Raw genomic sequence first — 21,404 nt, forward strand, 5'->3', positions numbered from 1 at the left:
AAGTCAGTTAACATTGCTATTCTGGATAATTTAGAGGTTATTCCTCTGAATTCAGGAGTTTAAGATTGCTGAGATCTCTTGAATATTTTAAGAGACTTTCATAATACTTGTAGGCATAGGAATTTCATAAATATATATTAAGGGTAATTCCCAGGATATATGTTTCAGTGAAAGTCCCCCTCCCTCCCTTTCTTTTCCGATTTTTGGTAATGTAATAAAAAGCCAAGGTTGTGTTGATTTTTCTCAAGTTACAGTGTACGTAAAACAAGGTGAATCTTTGTTATATTGGCATATTGTGTGCATTTATATCACTGAGATAGTTGAACTTGGACAATAAAACTGTAAATTGAAAAGTCTGTTTCTTTAGCTGAAAAATCAGTCTGGTCATTCTGGACTTAAAACAAATCCTGACAAAGCTTATGGAAAAGTGAATAAAGAAACCATCCTGACAAAAACCCTGAAAATTAGACAGTAAACATTCCCCTGGAGAGCGTTACAATATTGTTCATTATTTACATGCTGCAGTACCTGTAGTTTTATGACATGCATGTTTCCTATCAAAACAATTCCAATTTCATCGATCTGTCGTTTAGATTAAAAAGTTGTCGAACTCATTTAGGAGAGGTTACTCCATGATATAATTCGCATCTACCCTGCTATAAGAGTTAATGTTGGTAGTTGGTAGATGAACGATGTAGTATCTAGATACATGTATCTAAATTATTACTCATTTGTAAGCTAAAAGATAAAGTATACGCTTGCATTGTGTATTCCAAGAGGACAAAACCTGGTGAACCCCGATCATTACATGTAAAAATAGATAAAAACATTTCTTAACAAAACATTTTTAGTAGAAACAAACGACTCTGACTGCATTTGTAATCAATGTCAACAAATCTACAACTCTAATCGATCCATGCTTAAATTTTCGCAAGCATTCAGTACTACCATAAGGGGGGAGGGGATAAATCAAAATTCGCATGTAAAATTTATGGAAAAACTACATTCTCAAAACAAAAGAATCCCCTGTTGCTACGTCGCTGTAATAATTATTTGTTTATAGAATCGCCTTTAAGTTACATTTGTCGATAACTGACGCACGTGTTCTGTGACATAGTCTTATTTAAAAATACATGATAGCTAGTCATTGGTTACTATTTTCATCATTAAATGGTGGAACTGGTGTTGAAGTATTAGAACGCGATTTTCACACATAAGGAGAACTTTCTTTTCCTGCAATTACACTTTAACCATCCCACTCACCTTTGGTCGCTTAGCATTTAGTGGCATGTGCACAAAACACTGCATGCTTAATGACTATATCCGAATCATGCGCGGATCTAGAATGGAGGTCCGGAGAATCCCTCCCCTCTGGAATTAAAGTTGCATGTAATTTGTGCGCAAAGTAATGAGGACTAAACCAAAGCACAATATTATCATTTGTATAAAACTGGAACGATTGTTTAATATCCTTTTCCCAATCTACATAATTACCGGTGATTAATGTAAAGATTCTAACCAAGCAATATTCTTGGCTTTTTTCAATTTCAATTTCACTAGAAATTTTTGTGAAAATAATGTAAGTTCTCAACAAAGCACAGGAATTTGGATACAGCGCGGTAATACTATATTAATTTTAGCAAAGCATGATATTTTGTAGCATTAAAGTTTGAACACTCGATATTTTCTTTGTTTAAACTTCAAATAATTCAAATAGCCGACGTTATAGAAATAAAGTAAAAGTATTGAACAATTGTTCAATGTGGTATAATCGTACACTACCATTATTTGGAGACTTTAGTGAAATGAAGAATTCAAACATAACTCTCCGAAATTTCGCTGCATTTAGATAGATGAAGTACATCAGTCGCGTGTCATTTACTACAAACGAAAATCGCATATTCCCAGATCCATGGAAATCATGTAGCATGCAGAAAGTACCCTGAATAGGTGTCTGACAAAATCAAGTGACGAAGTCCTTGTACACAACGATGGCTTCGAAAAACATGTGCCGGTCATGGTCACGGTCTGATGATATCGTGGCACTTTTGCACGATGATGAATATCTAATATGAATGTAACACCCCTACTAACGTGTTCGGAACATATTCTTTATCGGTGTTAAGTAGAGCGTAAAATCAAAGACTATCGAATGAAATATAATATCGCTGCTCCGAGACTCCAACGCGAGCTACCTGAGACCCGGTGAATTTTCTACCGGATATGGATGTGCTTTAAGGAATTCCAGTGTTAATGTAAGTATCAATTAGAAATTATGGTATATTGTACTTTATTTGTTTTTGCAATATATAGATCTACGTATCAATGCATTATTTTCCCAATGCCATCAGCTAATAAAGCTTAAAGAAGAAATGGTTAGAAAGAGTTATCGTCCTTAGATTTGGACCTAGGCCAACTTTGAAAGAACTCTTGATTATCGTGAAAAATAAATTGAGAGGACTTCTTTCTATTTCAAAGTGCCATAATTAAATTTTAATGTTGCATAGGAATTGTGTTCAAATTATCAAACACTGAAATGTTGCATACAATTTACCATTTTCACGCAGAAAATACTATAGTCTGTTTCATGTTTGAGGTACATGTATATATCACTGTATATATGTATCTGTAAATGTGCACGTTACAAGCAAAGAAGATGCATTGCAAGTATCTTAAAACTTCTAAACTTAATATTTCTTTGGTGGAAACATAATCATTTTCCTAATTTAGCAGTATAGATAAAGTGAATTTATTTTATGAAGAAAGTAAATTTTATTGATTGGATCCATTGTGGTGACCAGGGGGTGTATATTACCCATTCATATTTTTTTGAAATGTAAAGATTTTAATGATTAAACTCATTGATGCATGCAGCACACCTAAGAAAATTAGAATGAATGAAAAGTATATGACATGTATTTGTATGATTATCATTTGGTACATATGTAAATGAAAAATTCCAACTTTTCCTTATATGATATGATTTAATAATAATACCATATTTATATAGCACCCTTTTCATACACTATGTAATAATGTACGCTCAAAGGTGACCAATTATGGATTGTTTTAAAGTGGAGGGAAAGCAACAATAAATGGAAATTAGAACATGACTAGATGTTGTACAATGCATGTATATATATATTAACCATTGCCAAAGTATATAATGTACCAGTGATAATTTTAAAAGTTGATCACAAAACTGCAAAGGACACCAGGGGACAGTGCATTATATTCAACAGGATCCTTCCTGTATCTAATGCAGGATTGTAATTGTCATTTATAACATGTATATCCAATCTGGTAAAAAAAAATGTGCATGTTAGACACCAGTGGACAATGCGTTAATTAAAAGAATTTTATCAGATCATACATCAATCTCCTTATATGTAGCAAAATATCGCAGTCTTTAATTTATATAAAATCATAGTAGAAAACATTTAAAATTCCTGAGTGTTGCAGGTCTCATACTCATTTACAGATTGACAGTTTATAGCTCTGAGTTTCTGTAACCACACACATGTATAATTACTAATGTTTATTTATGCAAGCATCTATGATATATATTAATCATTAACACATATATTAATGTGACGGGACAATATACATAGATATACATCATAACTTTTTCCTTTATTGATACATTAAGCAGTAAATATTTTCATAAGTCATTTCTAAAAAAAAAATTCTCCTTTTATGTATGAAATACCTACATACATTTCTGATCTTTTTAATTAATTTAGATTTACTTACTCCAATTACAAACTTATAATTACAGAAACACACATGTAATAATATCAATAATCTTTTTCATATTTAGATTAGTCATGTATCTGTATGTTAGAGGACAATTTGTACAAAAATTTAAAATCTTAAATCAAATATTGAATCACAATTAGGATTACATTGCACAACACTGTAATTAACTATTGTTTTAATATACATCAACTATATTTTGTCTGTAAGAAATCTTTGCTGTTTCATTTTTAGTATTACATTTCGTAACATAATTAAACAGTTAAGTCTCAGCAATCAAAATTGAGCTGTGATATTAAGGCGTCAAATAAAAATTGTGTTTCTGACCCTAAATTAAACACATTACCCCTAGTTTTTAAAATAAACATATATTGTTGAAGAGATCATTGAAGAAACATTGTTTGGGGGACTTGACATCTGTAATTCAATTTTATCTATAATAAGTAATTTTAATCAAACTGAATTTAAAAGTTTCATTGACAAGTGAAAATAAGTTCAATAAGACATGATTAATTTGTTTAAATGGAGATTGTGATCAGAATGTTAAAACTTAATTGTTTACAGTTAAAGAAAAAAAGATACGAATCATATGTCCCAATCTGAATTAAAATTAGACTGTTATAATATTTGACTCGTCTTCGGTACAAGGAAGTGTATCATAGAGAAGTGGGATTCTTTTTCTTTTGCCATTATTTTGACTTACGCAGCAATTTATATTTTTAGCCTAAATTTCAAATCTTAATACATATTTGTGCATGTGTCTGCTTTCAGTGTACTTTTTGGGGACTTTGAGTGATTCACCACCCTCTGAACAAATGTATTTTGAGATCTTCAAAGGAATCCTAGATTTGTCAAGGTATCACATCTTCCTATAATTGAATGTAATGATTATGTTTTCAAGATTTTAATTAAAAGGAGATTATTCTTTCTACAAAGCGATATCATTTTATCTGTCCTTAAATTTTTAACCCAGCTATACTTTGCATGCAGATAATTATATGCGTCTTTAAAAAATGTTATAGTATTTAAACATCTTTTTATGTATGGTTGTATATGTACATGTAACAGAACTTATGAAGTACATGTATATGTGTTCAGTGTTTTATTATGTAAAATCTACTTAGGAGTACAACTACATTTACAAATTATGTACATGCATACAAAGGCATAAACACAATTTCTACCTCAAAACTTTCATCAGATACAAGTCAAAAAATTTAAGATTATAAGAATAAAGCTAATAATTATACATGTAGCAGATCTTAGAAATATTTTCATGAAGAGATAAATTATTGTTTATGCTATCATTTTGCCTGCATGTATTTCTGTCTTGGTTTAGTATATAGTACATTTGCAGATGACACACACTGTTTCATGGAATACTGAATCTTAATTATTGACAAATCGTATAATTTCATAATATTACATTTTTTGTTACATACTAAATAACTGCATGATTTTTTTCCTTTTAGAAGCCATATGTTTTAATTGCTGCCCATCAAATAGTACAGTGTCTTTGTGTAAATTTTCAGTGTCTTAGTATAAATGGTAAGTATTTTGAAGCATGATGTTACAGTTTGTTTATTATGTCTCTCCTCTTCCAGGGGAATTGAGCACAGGCACTTGTTTCATACATGAGTCCCCCCTCCTTAATAATACCGTTATTATTAAGGAGGGGGACTCATGTATGAAACAAGTGCCTGTGGGATCGAAACATTGTTTTCGTATTTTCTGTATGTCACAAATTCTTGTGAACGCTTCTCCTCCTATATGGCTTATCCGATAGACTTGAAACTTTGTACAATGCTTCATTGCAATATGTAGATGTGCATATTGTTGGGACGGGAGGATCCAGTTATTTTCCTAAAAGTTATAGTGGATCTAAGAGGGGTGGAAGATGTTTAAATAGCTTGTGAATGCTTCTCCTCTGATATGGATTATCTGAGTTAGACTTAAACTTTCACAATACTTCAGTGCCATTTGCAGATTGGCATATATTTTAGGGATAGGAGGATCCAATTGTTTTCTTATAATCTGAGGGGTGGACGGTATAAAATAATTTGTGAAAACTTCTATATGGCTGATCGGGGTTCATAAATGCTTATATTCTTCTGCTCATGCTTTCTCCTAGCTCAATACCATACAGTACAATAAGGGGCAGTTTCATTTGGAGAACTTCCAATTTGGGGAGCTCAGGGAGACATTTGTATTTCCTAATAAACAATCTTTAGTTTCAAATTGTGATCGTGGTATTTTTGTTTCTCTTCTATAAAATGTTAGTTATATTAGATATCTATTTTTAAAAAATCATAAAATATATATGTAAAGTTATAAATAAGAGTTTTCTTTCTGGTAAAACAGGCATAGTGTATAAATCACATAGCAAAGGAAAATTCCAAATCGATTTTAGCTCACATGAGCTGAAAGCTTGAAAGAGCATTTCTGATCAATTTTTGCTGTCATCAGTCCATTTGTACAACCTTTTCAACTTCTTCTCCAGAACCATAGTGTTAATTTCAGCCTAACTTGCCACCCTTCACAGGGGAGATGATCACAAAGTAGGGTGGGGTCATCAAAAGTCTTCTCAAGAACCACAGGGCCAGAAGAGCTGAAATTTACATGCAAGCTTCCTGGCATAGTGCAGATTCAAGTTTGATAACATCATGCCCCCCGGGGGTAGGATGGGGCAACAATTGGGGATCAAAATTTCACATACAAATATATAAGGAAAATCTTTTAATTTAAAAAAAAAAATCACTGGACCAGAAAGTCTTACATTTATGTCAAAGCTTCCCGACATAGTGCAGATTTAAGTTTGTTAACTAAGTTTGTTCAAATTATGCCCCCCCCCCCCCCCCCCCCCCCCCAGGGGAAGGGTGTGACCACAATAGGGGATCAAAGTTTAACATACAAATATATAGGGAAAATCTTTTTCTCAAGAACCATTGGGACAACGAAATTTACATTTAAATGAAAGCTTCCTGACATAGTGCAGATTCAATTTTGTAATTATCATGGTTACGGGGTTAAGTTGGGGCCACAATAGGGATCAAAGCTTTACATGCAAATATACAAGGACAATCTTTAAATATGGGCCAAGGTAACTCATGTGATCAATGTGGTCCATGAGCCTCTTGTCTTTAATGCTATTGATACTAAATTGAAACAGAATAGATATCTAGAAGGAGTAATTAAGACAATCAATCAGTATTCATATTTCATACTGGAAAATAAAATTTAGCTTATATTGATCATTGTGAATTTTTTTTTCTTTCAGAGATTCATTTTGAGGAAATAGCTGGTGTGCAGTGCACATTCCTAAATGAATTTATCAGTTTACATTAAGGATCTACCTTCAAATCCTGTAATCTGGAATGCTCTAAAGTGCATGTCACAGACTAAAGTTATAAAAATAACTTCAATTTTTTTTAAAGAAATTGTTATAACTTTAAAATGTATGTATATATACTGATATTGAATTAAATTTTATAAAATTTCAGCATCTGATTTTATGTATATATAGACATATTGTAAAGATTTTCCACTCTAAAGGTTTAATTTCTTTAATATTTAAGACTAAAAAAAATCTTTTATGCAGATACAGTGGGGTAACATTGTCTTACTTTTTGATCAATACATATAGAAAAGAAACCTATGTATATTTCAATAAATGTGGAAAATTTTCAACCATTGAATTTCCATTTATGAGCAGTAACTTGTACATAGTACTTCTTAACCAACTTTGATACTGTATAACTATAACTATACCTGCTTGCATGCATTGCAGAGCACAGCCGTAGTAATAATTCACATTTGCTGATGAATTGCTTTAGCATAAATAGCAAAATTGGTATGATAAGTTTTAACTTTATGAAAATGCATATTAGGCTTTTCACAGATATTTTGTAAGATATATAGAAAATATGTATATATTCATATAATTTGTATAAATCCTGCTAATCTAGCTTCTTCCTAAGTGAGGTGTATGGCACGCCATATTTATATCTACCAGGTATTCCTATAAGGATTTCGTATATAATTTATGAAATATCTTCTATTTCTGATAAGATATCTAATAAATCTTATAAGATATATATCTCATATAATTTACTGTTTATAAAATATTTAAGATATATATTATAAATTATGAAAGATATCTCCTAAGCTTTATAAGATATCTTGTATATCAAATGATATCTTATCATGTTTAACAGATATCTTATAAAAATAGAAGGTATTTTAAATTTATTTTAACGATATCTTATAAAACATAAGATATGTTAAATGTTTTATAAGATTTCTCACAAGCTTTATAAGTTATCTTGCATATCTTATAAGATATCTGATAATCATTTTTTTTTTTTAATATAGCTCAAGCTTTCATATATCTTATAATATACAAGCAAGATATCTTATATTTTTTATGAGATATCTTATAAAAGTAAATTCATATAAAACTTTAGAAGATATCTTGTAAGTTTTATAAGATATCTTATAAAATTTATGAGATATTTTTAAAGAGGAATAAATCTAAAAATAGCATGCTATAGAAGTGTAGTAATAGTATCTAACAATAACATCAATTTCATTTTTTTCTGTGGCGATGATTTACTTATAATGTGATAAATTATTTTGTGCAGTTTATATGAGTCGCAATTATACTGTAAGGGAGGAATCGCACATTTTCTTCACTAATTTTATTTTCAATGCAAAATATTCCCTTTTTTGTTGTAACCAATGCTGAAGATAACTTAATTTGTTAAAAATCCTTGACAAGAGAAAAAAAAATTCTTTTGTCCTGTGATTTGCCCACTCTACAAAATCCTAAATCGGGGAGGGAGGACTTTTCTCCTAAGTTCGAAAAACTTCTTGATTTCTTAATTCGCTGTGTGTGTGGGGGTGGGTGGGGGTCGGGGGGTGGGGGGGGAGTGGGGGTGTTGAAAACTTACTACCAAAGATAATTTTTTTTATACAAATTCTCCATCAATACATGCATACATGTTTGCAGTTCTGTCTTTACCCTAAATACCACTATAAATGAAAATGGAAGAAAGCAGTCACCCGAATTTCTTTATTTGCATATGTTATAAACAATGGAATTATAACCGTTGCCCCCCCCCCCCCCCCGACAAAAGAAAAGACCCTCCCCCCTCATGACACGACAGTAAGACTAAATATCAGTTAAACTACAATCTAGATCTTTAAATAAATTTAACTTTCTGAGCTTTTCACTATTTCACAATCATCGCCGGTATGACAGTACTTAATTGAATTTTGTACGTAATGATGATACATATCTATTATACAGTATATAGAAAATGACTATAGCTTTGACAGATTTATTTTCGGTTTCCTTCACTGCGGAATTTGACCTAACCTCTAACCTTTTAATGGGTCAAAAAACCCACGTGGTGTAAATTCAAATAACAATAACGTTAGTAGGGGTGTGTAAGATCGAATGAAACTTATTGGTTGTTTTATAATAATGTTAAGTATAATATTTTCTACAATTTTACGTTCTGTAGTAATTTTCTTGAGATCGATTAGGTGAACAACGTGAACAAGCATACGATATGTCCCCGAGTAAAACATTACTTAACCGCCGAGTTTCACCTAAAAAAAACTATTTGGTAATCAATGCACACCCCTTTCTCACACCAAAAATCCTTGCATTTTGATTTTGAATTTTTTTCCCGGACCCTCACCCTTTTTAAGAGGAGACAAGCCCCTCCCGCACTCTTCCCCTCGTCGCAATGCGACTCGGCCGTCTACTTTCAGCAGCCGGACTAGTCACAAATCAGCAGGACTAGTCAATTATAGATTCTAGTAGTCCTTTTCACTAGTATAGTGAAAAAACTTAGTGTCAAAAACTGATTAGATCTTACACCTTTCATTATTTTGACAATTGCTGGAAAATATAAATATCTTTGACTGACGGCATTATATGTGCTGATGCACTGTCATAGTGATTGACGTTGGTACTGTTAATAGACAGTCTCTGCTTCATTCATCATTAGAAACTGGCCGAAAAGGAATTGTTGAATGATTTATTAGACAGGGAAACCATGGTTGTTTTCATATCTCCGACTAAATCGGCATGTATCAAAAGTCAGAAGGGGGGGGGGGGTTAAAAAATATACGATCCTCTCCCATTCAGACTTCGGACGTGGTTTGAGACAATGAATATGATTTTTGATTCAAACTATTTTCCTTTGCGTAAATACTAATGCATTGAAAGATTTGTTATATAAAGATAATTGTCAGGAGCCTGTATATTTTTTTTTTCAAATAAAGAGTGTAATTAATAGATGCAAGTGTATATGCTAAAACTTTGAATATAATACCGACAAGATATTTTTTATTAGGTTTCTCATGGTGTCAGTGTCAACTCTTGTGTAGAACTTATCACATTGTTTGTAAATCTTATCATATCCTATAAGGTTTACATTCGGTCCATGTGTTGAATTTAAAAAAAAACAACTTTTCAAATTCGATTTATAATATTTCTTTTCACATATATTCTGGATGAATTTCATGTTCTTTTAACTCTATGTACAATCCAATGTAGCATTGGTTAGTGCGTGTTCCTTCGCTGAAAACATTTAATTAGTGCGCTCAAAAAAAAAAAAAAAACGAAAGAAGTGTACATATACACACAAGAATAATTTAAGGTAACCACGCGCTACATACATATATGATATTCATTAAATTTAGATTAAAATACTGCAAATTGGATGCAAATGTAAATGCAATGTTAAAATTGAATGAATATATATGGGTTGCTCTACAATTCTTAGATACAATTACACTAATCGTCATTCAATTCACAGCATCCACCGCATCCTATCATCTACAATTGATTAAAACTTTCGAAAAAAATAAATTAAACTTTTCAAATAAAAATCATAGTGCACATTTGTTTAATAAAACTTTGAGCATATGGCGACATAAATTGGATTATTTTCATATTTAGTTCTTGACATAGCTTTCTTGTTCATGACGTTGCATAAGGTAACGTCAAAATGGCACAACGTTATCGTAAACTATACTGTATTTACATATGTATTATATATAAGTAAAGCTTTTTACGAAGACATCATAATCATTTTTATGGAAGTATACACCACATGAAAGAATTTTAAGGAATATCATTTAATTTGGACGCGGGGCCAAATTTGGCCCCAAACATACCTTGTCCTTTATGTCATCAATTTATGATACCTCTATATTTATAACAGATATTATTCATTGATTCAATGAGAGAGAGAGAGAGAGAGAGAGAGAGAGAGAGAGAGAGAGAGAGAGAGAGAGAGAGAGGGGGGGGGGAGGGTGTGGGTGTAGAATCGCTCACATCGCTCACATCGCTCACCTGAGTCACCTTGGTCCATATCTGAAGACTTTCCATATATATTTGCATGTAAAACTGTAGTCCCTATTATGGCCCAAACTACTCTTTGCAAACTTGAATCTACTCTATGTCAGAAAGCTTTCATGTAAATGTCAACTTCTTTGGCCCAATGGTTCTTGAGAAGAAGATTTTTAAAGCTTTTTCCTATATTTGTATGTAAAACTTTGCCCCCCCCCCACTTGTGGCCCCACCCTACCCCCCGGGGGCCATAATTTGAATCTGCATAATGTCAGAAAGTTTTCTTGTAAATATCAGCTTTTCTAATTCAGTGGTTATTGAGAAAAAAGATTTTAACTATATATTTGTATGTAAAACTTTGATCCCCCTTGTGGCCCTATCCTACCCCCGGGGGCCATGATTTGAACAAACTTGAATCTGCATTATGTCAGGAAACTTTCATGTAAATCTCAGTTTTTCTGGCTTAGTGGTTCTTGAGAAGATTTTTAAAGTTTTTCCTATATATTTGTATGTAAAACTTTGATCCCCCCCCTTGAGGCCCCATCTTATCCCCGGGGGCCATGATTTGAAGAAACTTAAATCTGCACTATGTCAGAAAATCTTCATGTAAAAATCAACTTTTCTGGCTCAGTGGTTCTTGAGAAGAAGATTTTTAAAGATTTTTCCTATATATTTGTATCTAAAACTTTGATCCCCCGTTGTGGCCCCATCCTACCACCGGGAGCCATGATTTGAACAAAATTGAATTTGCAATATGTCAGTAAGCTTTCAGGGAAATTTCAGCTCTTCTGGCCCAGTGGTTCTTGAGAAGGTTTTTCAATGACCCCACCGTATTTTTGCATTTTTGTGATTATCTCCCCTTTGATTTGAAAGAGACATGACCCTTCATTTGAACAAACTTGAAAGTCCTTCACCCATGGATGCTTTTGGCCATGTTTGGTTAAATTGGCCCAGTGGTTCTGAAGAAGTCGAAAATGTGAAAAGTTTAACAGACAGACGGACAGACAGACAGACAGACGAGGGACAAAAAGCGATCAGAAAAGCTCACTTGAGCTTTCAGCTCAGTTGAGCTAAAAAGCATGGACAGGTAGATTTCTACCATGTTCTGTTTCTGTGTATTTCTTTGAGTGTCATGGGACATAGCAATTAACACCTTGGTAGACCATGGCCACTCCAGGTAATACCATATGTTTAGATTAGGCTCCGCCTACATTTTCACTGACCGTACGGTCATGAGATGGGTCTTTAATATTGGTTAAAGTGGAAATTGATTTTTACAGAATTCGGTCCAATCTATCAAAATACTCTTTCAGCATGTTAATATGACAAACTCGTTTTTCTTTAGAGCCGGCCAGATGTCTTAACTACATAATTTGCATCGTTAAGCTTGTTTTCAATTTCATAAGGACCTTAATACCTAGTCCACAAAGGATGACCAGGAACAGGTAAAAATACAAGAACATTATCATCTGCTTTAAAGACTTTGTTCCTAGCATTTTTGTCATACAAAACTTTCATTGCAGCTTGTGAACTCTTGAGTGCTAATTTACAAGCATTATGAAGTCTCTCTTTTAAATTTGATACATAGTCTAAAGATTAAAAGCACTAGTTTCAGTTAGCCATTTTTTTCCAGCTATTTCAAAGGACCTCTAACTGTATGGCCAAACACTTATTTAAAGGGACTGAATCCTAGAGCCCCTTGAACTGCTTCTCTTGCAGGAAAAAACAACAACAAAACACAAGGTGAACTCCTTCATTCCAGTCTTTATTATGCTGATAAAAATATGTTTTCATCATAGTTTTAAGGGTTTGATGCAAGCATTCAAGTGCCCCCTGAGACTCAGGACGATAAACAATAGACTTCTATTGTCTAACACTTAAGTCATGCAAGACCTGTTGAAAAAACCCTGACATAAGATTTGAACCTTGGTCTGACTGAATAGCCTTGGACACTCCTAAAAAACCGAAAAACTTGGTAAGAGCCTTGATTATGGTTTTCGCCTTAATATTCCTAAGAGGTATAGCTTTAGGTAATCGAGTGGACGTACACATGACAATACGTAAATACTGGTTCCCTGGCCTAGTTTTTGGCAAGGATCCTAACCAATCTACTATCTGGCAAACATGACAAGACTTGCAAAATTCAGATACATCCTTTCTTAGCTTAGGCGAATACAAATTACTACAAATTAAGTTACAAGTCTTATGGACTCCTAAATGACCTGACATGGGTGTATCGTGAGCCAAACACATGACGTCCCTATGATATAACATTGGGACACTATCTGGTGAACGGCCCGCCACACCTCATGTGATGGTGCATCAGGTGCTCGTCATTTTCGCATAAGGATCCCATCGTTGGTATAGAAACACTCTTCAACTTTGGCGGCCTCTTCTGGGAGAAGTGCACTTTTTCTGAGGGTCTTTATTTTGCTCAGACAATAGCTGTTCTCTACTAAGAGTGGCCTTGCCCTGGCCTTTCTGTATATTTGGATCATCATCCTCACGAATTTCAGCGGAGACTCACTGTTATATGGTTGTTTGTTTTCATGTGAACTGCCATCAAGATCAGACAGGAAAGTGTCACTGAGGTCAATTTCCTAAGATGGACCAGCTGTGTTGAGGGGTTGAAGAGCTAGAGTAAGCATCGACTTCTTTCCTTCTGGTTATCGATCTAGTAACAGCACAAACTGGATATATGTCGTCGTTTTTTTCATCGAACGCGACATTTGAAACGATTTTCTCACAAACTATAGGGTCTGGTATGGCTTTGTCACCGGCTAAATCGTTGCCTAGCAACATGGGAACGCCTTGAACAGAAAGAAAATGGTTTCCTATCATTTCCAAATCCTGTACAAGCATGTGGCTGCGGTTTGTCAATGTCATTTTTTTTCTTAAGCTTAAAGCATTCACTAATCAGAACCAATGTAGGGTGGTGACTGGGAAGTATATTCAAACTTTGAAGCATTCTTTTTATCTGAGTCTACACTCTCTGATGAACTACTAACTTGAGATTTTGCTACATTTTTTTTCTTATAAGAGAGATTATAAATATATGAAATAACTGCGACTTCCTCAAGAGTTCTGACATTCTTATCTTCTAAATGTGTTCTCAAATCTTGATGCACATATTCCTTATAAAAACTCTTCTACTGAGATGAGTTGATGAATATTGTTAAATTTGTCATTAATTCTATTAAATCTCAAACATTGATCAAATAAATCTTTTTCTCTTGCAAACTCTACATATGTTTGATTGTCAAATGTTCTGTATTTTCTAAATTTTTGTGTGTACACTTCGGGTTCTAATTCATAACCTTTTACAATCGCGGCCTTGACCTTGTCATACTCTGAACTATCCGCTATGGAGAGCGCCGAGTAAACATTGATCGCTTTGCCAATTAAATCACTTTGTGACAAAGTGGACCAAACATCTCGCAGTCATTTAACATTTTCGACAGGGGATGCTTACTCCTCCTAGGCATTTCCCCCCACCGTTGGTGTGTCCAGGAGTCCATGTTTGCCCAACCTTTTATTTTGTATTGTTTTAGGAGTTATGAGATTGATCACTGTTCGTTATCTTCACCTTTCACTTTCTTAAAATGCCGAAAATATTAATACCCTGATTATTCTTGAATTTGCGGTACTAACCTGATATGTTTAGCTGCATTGAATTAAGTTTTGACAGGTACAATTTTCGATTCCTTTTGTATTTTTAATTTTTCTAATTCAAATTGTTCTAGGCGTTCTCTCTTTCTGCTCTTTTGGTGTCTAATTGCATTTTTTCTCGCTCATATTGTGTTTATATTTCCTTTCTCTTTCTACCTTGCCATTATCTTTTTCTCTCTCAGCACGTTCTTCTCTTCCATTTTTAGTTTCATTTTCTCAATTTGCATTTTCTGACTTTCTCTTTCCCTTTCTAATTTCATTTTCTCTAATTCTAACTGAAATTCGAATTCTGACATTTTTGTTGGTTCAACTGATCGTTTTGCAAAATTGTTTGACTCAAAAACATTTTCTTCTACAAGTGTTTTAGCGAGAGTAACTTTGATATCTTGTTTACGCATTGTGAATTAAGCTCTAACCGAAGTGTACAGCTAAACGTAGTAACTCATTTTTTTTTAATGCATCGAACACCTGAACAATTGGCAAGTCAAGAATTGAAGCATTTTATGTTTGATAGAACTTCATTTTGTGAAATTCATCAACAATTAATATTCTAACATTGGGAATAATAGTCCAAAATACAGATATATCGGGCAAGTGATTTACAAATAACCAAATAAGAGGACAAAAGTGATCATGTGTGTACATTTTGGTATCCTACATCATCATTTACCCATTCCTTGTACCTAAAGCATTACATTTTATTGTGTAGATTTGCAACATGAGTTACAAATTACCACAACCCTTTTGTATAACTAAATACACACTTTGTTTGATGTATATGAAATCAAATCGTTGTGATTAAAACGAAATAGCAGCAATACTCCCGCATTAGAATTTCAGAGAATGAAAAAAAAAGTTCGATAAAACCTGATTATGTCATTCATGCAATATACATGTATCGCCCGAAATTAGTATACTCGTGTTATATTTAAGGTCTGATGTTCAACTAATGAAAGACGAATATAAAGAACAGTGATTAGTTTCATAAATCCCACAAGCAATACAAGAAAACAATTGGGGAAACACGGACCCTGGACATACCAGAGGTGGGATCATGTGCCAAGGAGGATTAAGCATCCTTTGCCGCAAGCCCTATGTCTTGATCCGGTAAACGGAGTACTACGTGGTCAAAATAGTGTGCAAAAGGCATAACACTTGTGGTTTGAAATTATATCCTTTGTGCAATTTTACAGTGTGTAGGTGTATTTCATAAGACTGAAATTAAACGATCTGAGTTACCGTGGAACAAATTTAAAAATGCAAAGAACACAAATATTTCATTTGGATCAGATTGGAAATACTTTGTTTGATATCTGCCAATACATTGTTGTTTTAAAAGAATTGTGAGCGATGCAATGAAGCAAATATAAGACATTTCGACGAAATAGAATATATCATTATTCTTATCATTCCCTCAATCAAGTTTGGAAAAGAATAACACAGCTATTAATTCTGAAACCAATCTCTTTATTGTGTGGAAATATTTCAATTGTCCTATCCGATAACTCTATGCCTTGGAGCAGACAGCACATACAAGTTCCCGCCCGTTTACGTACGGTGGACATTTCAATGATCCACATCTTGCCTCCACAGAATAGAAAAGATAGCCAACATGACTAGAATGACCCCCAATTAAGGTATCAGGGTTCCTATCCACACACCTGTAGGTTGTGGCAGCAGGATGATTATGATATCCCGCCATTAGATAGCCATCGTATTCCAATTTCCAACCTTTGTAACAAGTTTTCCTTGCTAAAGTAACGAGAAACAACAGTTAGATGTTTACTATTTTGAAAACTATTTTGTATATTCTTTATCTTTGATATCTGTGTGAATTCTTTAAGGTTGGTTAAATCATGATCTATTGAATATTAGGAATGGCATCAATTGGTTCAAACGTACCGGGGAATACTCTAACAACAGATCTATTATGTACCAGGCAGACAGCGCACGGTACGTCATGGTCATTGAGTCTATGCAAGTTACTCAGAGAATCGCCAGTTTCGTATTCGGCTCCATATACATAAGCTTTATAGCCGTTCGTTCCATCTTTGTACCGGCCCCATTCAGGATCTCTTGGTAAACAAAGGGGATCAACAGCCGCTCCCGAGTGGCTATAATGTGACCCACCTGTAAATCCTGTCAAAGAAGGATTATTTTTACATGAGTATTGCCACATTGCAATATATCAATTCATGACAGAAAATCCAGTTCCTCTTATCTCCATGTACACTTACCAGAAAGAACCAGCTCAGCATTCGAGGGACATGTTTTCTTTCCCCATCTTGTATAAACAACGCTTCTGTTTCTTCTACCTGTATAAAAAAGACAATAAAAGCAACAACTTGATGTTCTTCAAAAAGGGGACTGCAAGACTTAGACCATAAAAGTGTGTTTCTAACAGACTTAATATTCTGGGTTGAAATGAAAATGTGCTTTTAAACAATTTTTACATCCCTATATCATGATCAAGTAAACGGATTAATCAGAGTCATTATAGCAAGTCTATTAAATTTTCAAGAATATTGAACTTTCCATAATTCAAACATGATAGTGATCACTTTTATCGATGTAAATAAAAATAATAACTGAATTATGAAAAATTATAGAATGTAATATGATAACTTCTGTTTTAGTAAAATTAAAACCCAACCATTGAAATGAATTGATTTTCATTTTGAATATATATTATCTCTAACAATAACATTTTCTCCGTCCAAAATCGCATTCATGTCTAGTGATCAGTCCTTCAAAACATTACTTTGTTAAACACAATTTTTATTCTACGCACACGTACTCTTAATTGTACATCAAATAGATCCAGAAAAGGGGTGGAAGTGGGTATCTAAAATAAAATATGTGAAATTTTCTGTCCTATATTTTAAATATTTCAGTTAGGGTAGTTATATTTATTCAACAGTTCACTGCTATTTCCGTGCTTTATATAAAATATTTCAGATGCAATCTGTATCTTGCATGATTCTTTGAAATGTACATTTGCGTTAAATAGCAGTATCCCATTTCCATTCTCAATGACCCTGTAGCATGCAAGGTGAAGATAACGAACAGTGATCAATTTCATAACTCCTATAAGCAATACAAAATAGATAGTTGGGCAAACACGGACCCCTGGACACACCAGAGGTGGGACCAGGTGCCTAGGAGGAGTAAGCATTCCCTTTTGACCGGTCACACCCGCCATGAGCCCTATATCCTGATCAGGTAAACGGAGTTATCCGCAGTCAAAATCAGTCCACCAAGAACGGCTTAACAATAGGTATGTAACACGTCAGACAGCATTTGACCCAATACGAGGTTGTATTGACGAACTAGAACGTTATAACGACCATAGAACTTGCGAAATGCTGACTTCAATCGAGACTATTAAAACCTCTGTATCATCAACTTGTTTGTCAGTAGCTTACCTCGATTTAAAAAAACTGACTATACGCAAAACAAGCTCTTGCATATCGATTCAGTTGAGATATATAAACACGATATGCAGGTGATAATGGAACATTGCTATATAAATATGGGAAGTTGATGACGGAGAAGCTGAAATCATCCCATTTGTCATATAGTTGAGTTGTCAGTTTGTCGTTAATGTCTACTTTCAATAGAATATCTAAGTATGAAACAGAAGTGGACGACTCTGTAGTGTCCTTTATTTCGAGCACACAGGGATATATCAAATCGACATATGAATGAAAGCTATTATTGTTCATAGACAAAACGTCATCGATATATCTTAATGTCGAATTGAAGGCCATAGCGAGAGATTGTTTCTTCTCACGTAGAAGTTTTTGAATAAATTCTGCTTCATATGAATATAGAAACAGGTCAGCTAACAAAGGAGCACAATTCATGCCCATGGGGATTCCAAGAGACTGTTGGAAGACCTGATCACCAAAGACCACGAAGATATTGTCAATGAGGAACTCTAGCATATTTTTTATTTCAACTTCAGAGTACTTGTGCGTGGAATCAGAGTAGTGTTTAACAAAGTAAGTTTTTGAATGACTGATCACTAGATATGATTATTTTCGTTTTCCGTTTTTGTTGAAGATGCAACTGTATATGATGTCAAAAAGTCTAGTCTTTAATTTATCGTGAAGAATAGTCGTGTATAGTGTTAAGAAGACATGGGTTTTAATGTTATTGATTTGGGGAAAATTCTGCCCTATATCCTGATAAATATATATGTATAGGTCTGATAAAAAAAACCATACATACCACTAAAATGACCAACGACACGAAGAAACAGTTTGTCTAATTTGTGGGACGACTTCTCATTTCTTCAGGACAAACGAAAATAATTACATAATGTGGGCAGTATTAAAGAGAGAGTGATAATAAAACAACAAAAAACTACATGTGAATACACCTAGCACTGCAACTAAACTAAATCTACAAACGTATTTACATCGCAGAATGTATGTTTTGGGGGTTTTAGGCTTGCCAATCAATGTTAAAAGCGGAGCGAATTAGGGCATGCCATATTCGTCAAAAGAGCTGATCCAGAATGTACGAAGTAGTAATAAGTAGTAATAATAGACTTAATTAATCTCAGGTGGAACGAGTTAAGAACATTACGTTGATATATAAATAGTAAAGTTAACTCATATCCGGAGAAATTCTATTTTACGTGTAAAAGATACATATCTATAAAAGGGTGGATCCAGAGGTCCGGATCCCCCCTTTTATGCAGACGGAAATTTTCTATTTTATTCAGTTTTAACAATACGTTGAGTTGAAATTATATGAGAGGTGGATACTTTCATATAATGAATTTCAAGATTGTGTCTTTGATTTGTTTGACCTTAATTAATGTATCTAGGTTATATATGCATGTATGTTCTTAGGAAATAACGCTCAGAAGCATGTGGATTTGATAAATATTGCAAGCAATCTTATAGCCACTTGATTTTTCATTTCAAATAATTATAATTGATTAAAAAATAATTGTTTACATTTTCCTGTCTGTTACAAATAAGGTACCCGGTATTATACAAATAAAATTTTACATATATACTTAATCTTTTTGTATTATTTCAATTATATGACGACTTTGTATCTCATCTCGTTTTAAATCCTTTGTTAAAGTATGTTGTTTTTGACCAGTTAGAAGTCCTTAGTGTACAAAATGCATTAAAGAAGCATATAGATATAACGGGGGAACTAAGCCGAATTGATTGATGAAAAAGTATAGTATAGTCATGTACCTTTTTTCTCAAAATCAGCTTTCGTTTGTTCCTTGAATACATTCATAGATCGCTGCATGGTATTTGTGAACCTTAGGAACTCCTGCTTCAATGCTTTAATTTGATAATCTCCGAGAGCGGACGACAATTGTCCAGACAGGAAGCCATGTAAGATGTCTTTGCAGCTTCCAGTTTGTGTTTCAACGTGTGAAACATGGACCATCAGTAGGAAGGTTGGTAAAATCATCATTTTATATGTAATCTAACAAAAAGGGAAATATTAATAAGTATGCTAATAATTATTTTCAACCTACGCTGTATCATCACCAAACAAACAGATATAGCTAATGTTCTATAACATACAAGTGCATTATAGTATTCAACACGTATTACCGGTACGTGGAAAGTATCTGCAAGGCTTACAACACTAATACAGCGGTGGGTCCAGGGATTTAAAACAGAATACGATATTGAAGGTCACGTATGCGAAATGAAAAACCTCAAAACATTTCATCAAATTATTTTCATTTCTGAATGTTAGAAAATTTATGTGAGAAAGATGGGACCCAAGAAAATCGTTTTGAAGGTTTCAGAAATAGAGCTTTCGAAATTTTCCATTGAATGAAAGGTGAAGATATCGAACAGTAATCAATGAAATGCATAACATATCCTATACATGTATTCATTCGATTTAAACAATTTACACGTTGAATTGGAAAGGGAAAATGTCAAACGCACTTAACTGGTATGATCAATTTTAAGTTTGATTTTGTAAACAAAAAAACCAATTAAGCAAATCATATTGAAATGCATTGTTGGCTTTCAAGTATGATACAAATGTCTTTCCTGGAGGAAGCAAAAATTTCGAAACTAAAAACACATCACAATTTTCATAATCCAGATCAATAAACTGACTGGTTCTTGGGAATGTATTGGATATGTACTTTCTTAATTATGGACAACTTCATTTATGTTGATAAGAAAGTAATATGTATACACTTACATCTTGAGTTATTTTCCAGAATAAGAAATCATACATGCATTTATTACACATGCACCAGTCTCAATGAAAAACTTTTAGGACATATATTTTGGTAACAATATGACGCATTCCATATATATGGTTCGTGACAGAATAATCTCATTAAAATGTAACTAGATACTAACATTAGTATATACGATCACTGTTTGTTTTCATCACTTGTCCATGGACACAATAACTGAATTATACGTTTTCTAATATATGTTTTCCTTGATAACTAACCTAATTGAAATGAAATATTTGTAGTGAACGTTTGCTCTGCAGACATAAATGACAGAACATGCAGTGATATTAAACTGATTTGTTGATTTGTTTTAGAAAAGGTCTTCTCTGGCATACATATAGATAAGTACATTCTTCATTCAGAAAA

At 33.4% G+C, this 21,404-nt stretch overlaps 1 protein-coding gene across 1 annotated transcript; it reads right to left on the reverse strand.

Annotated features, from left to right (window-relative positions):
* Nucleotides 1-16,237: 16,237 nt before the first annotated feature.
* Nucleotides 16,238-21,085, reverse strand: LOC125659226 (short-chain collagen C4-like). The gene is made up of 5 exons (XM_056150034.1): nt 20,996-21,085; nt 20,014-20,254; nt 17,029-17,106; nt 16,694-16,930; nt 16,238-16,543 (listed from the first exon to the last, which is right to left on the reverse strand). Exons 1-5 carry the CDS (start codon nt 21,044-21,046, stop codon nt 16,299-16,301), a joined length of 852 nt encoding a protein of 283 aa, XP_056006009.1. The 5' UTR covers nt 21,047-21,085; the 3' UTR covers nt 16,238-16,298.
* Nucleotides 21,086-21,404: the final 319 nt, after the last annotated feature.

The sequence above is a fragment of the Ostrea edulis genome, chromosome 9 (assembly GCF_947568905.1).
Source record: "Ostrea edulis chromosome 9, xbOstEdul1.1, whole genome shotgun sequence".
Taxonomy (NCBI): domain Eukaryota; kingdom Metazoa; phylum Mollusca; class Bivalvia; order Ostreida; family Ostreidae; genus Ostrea; species Ostrea edulis.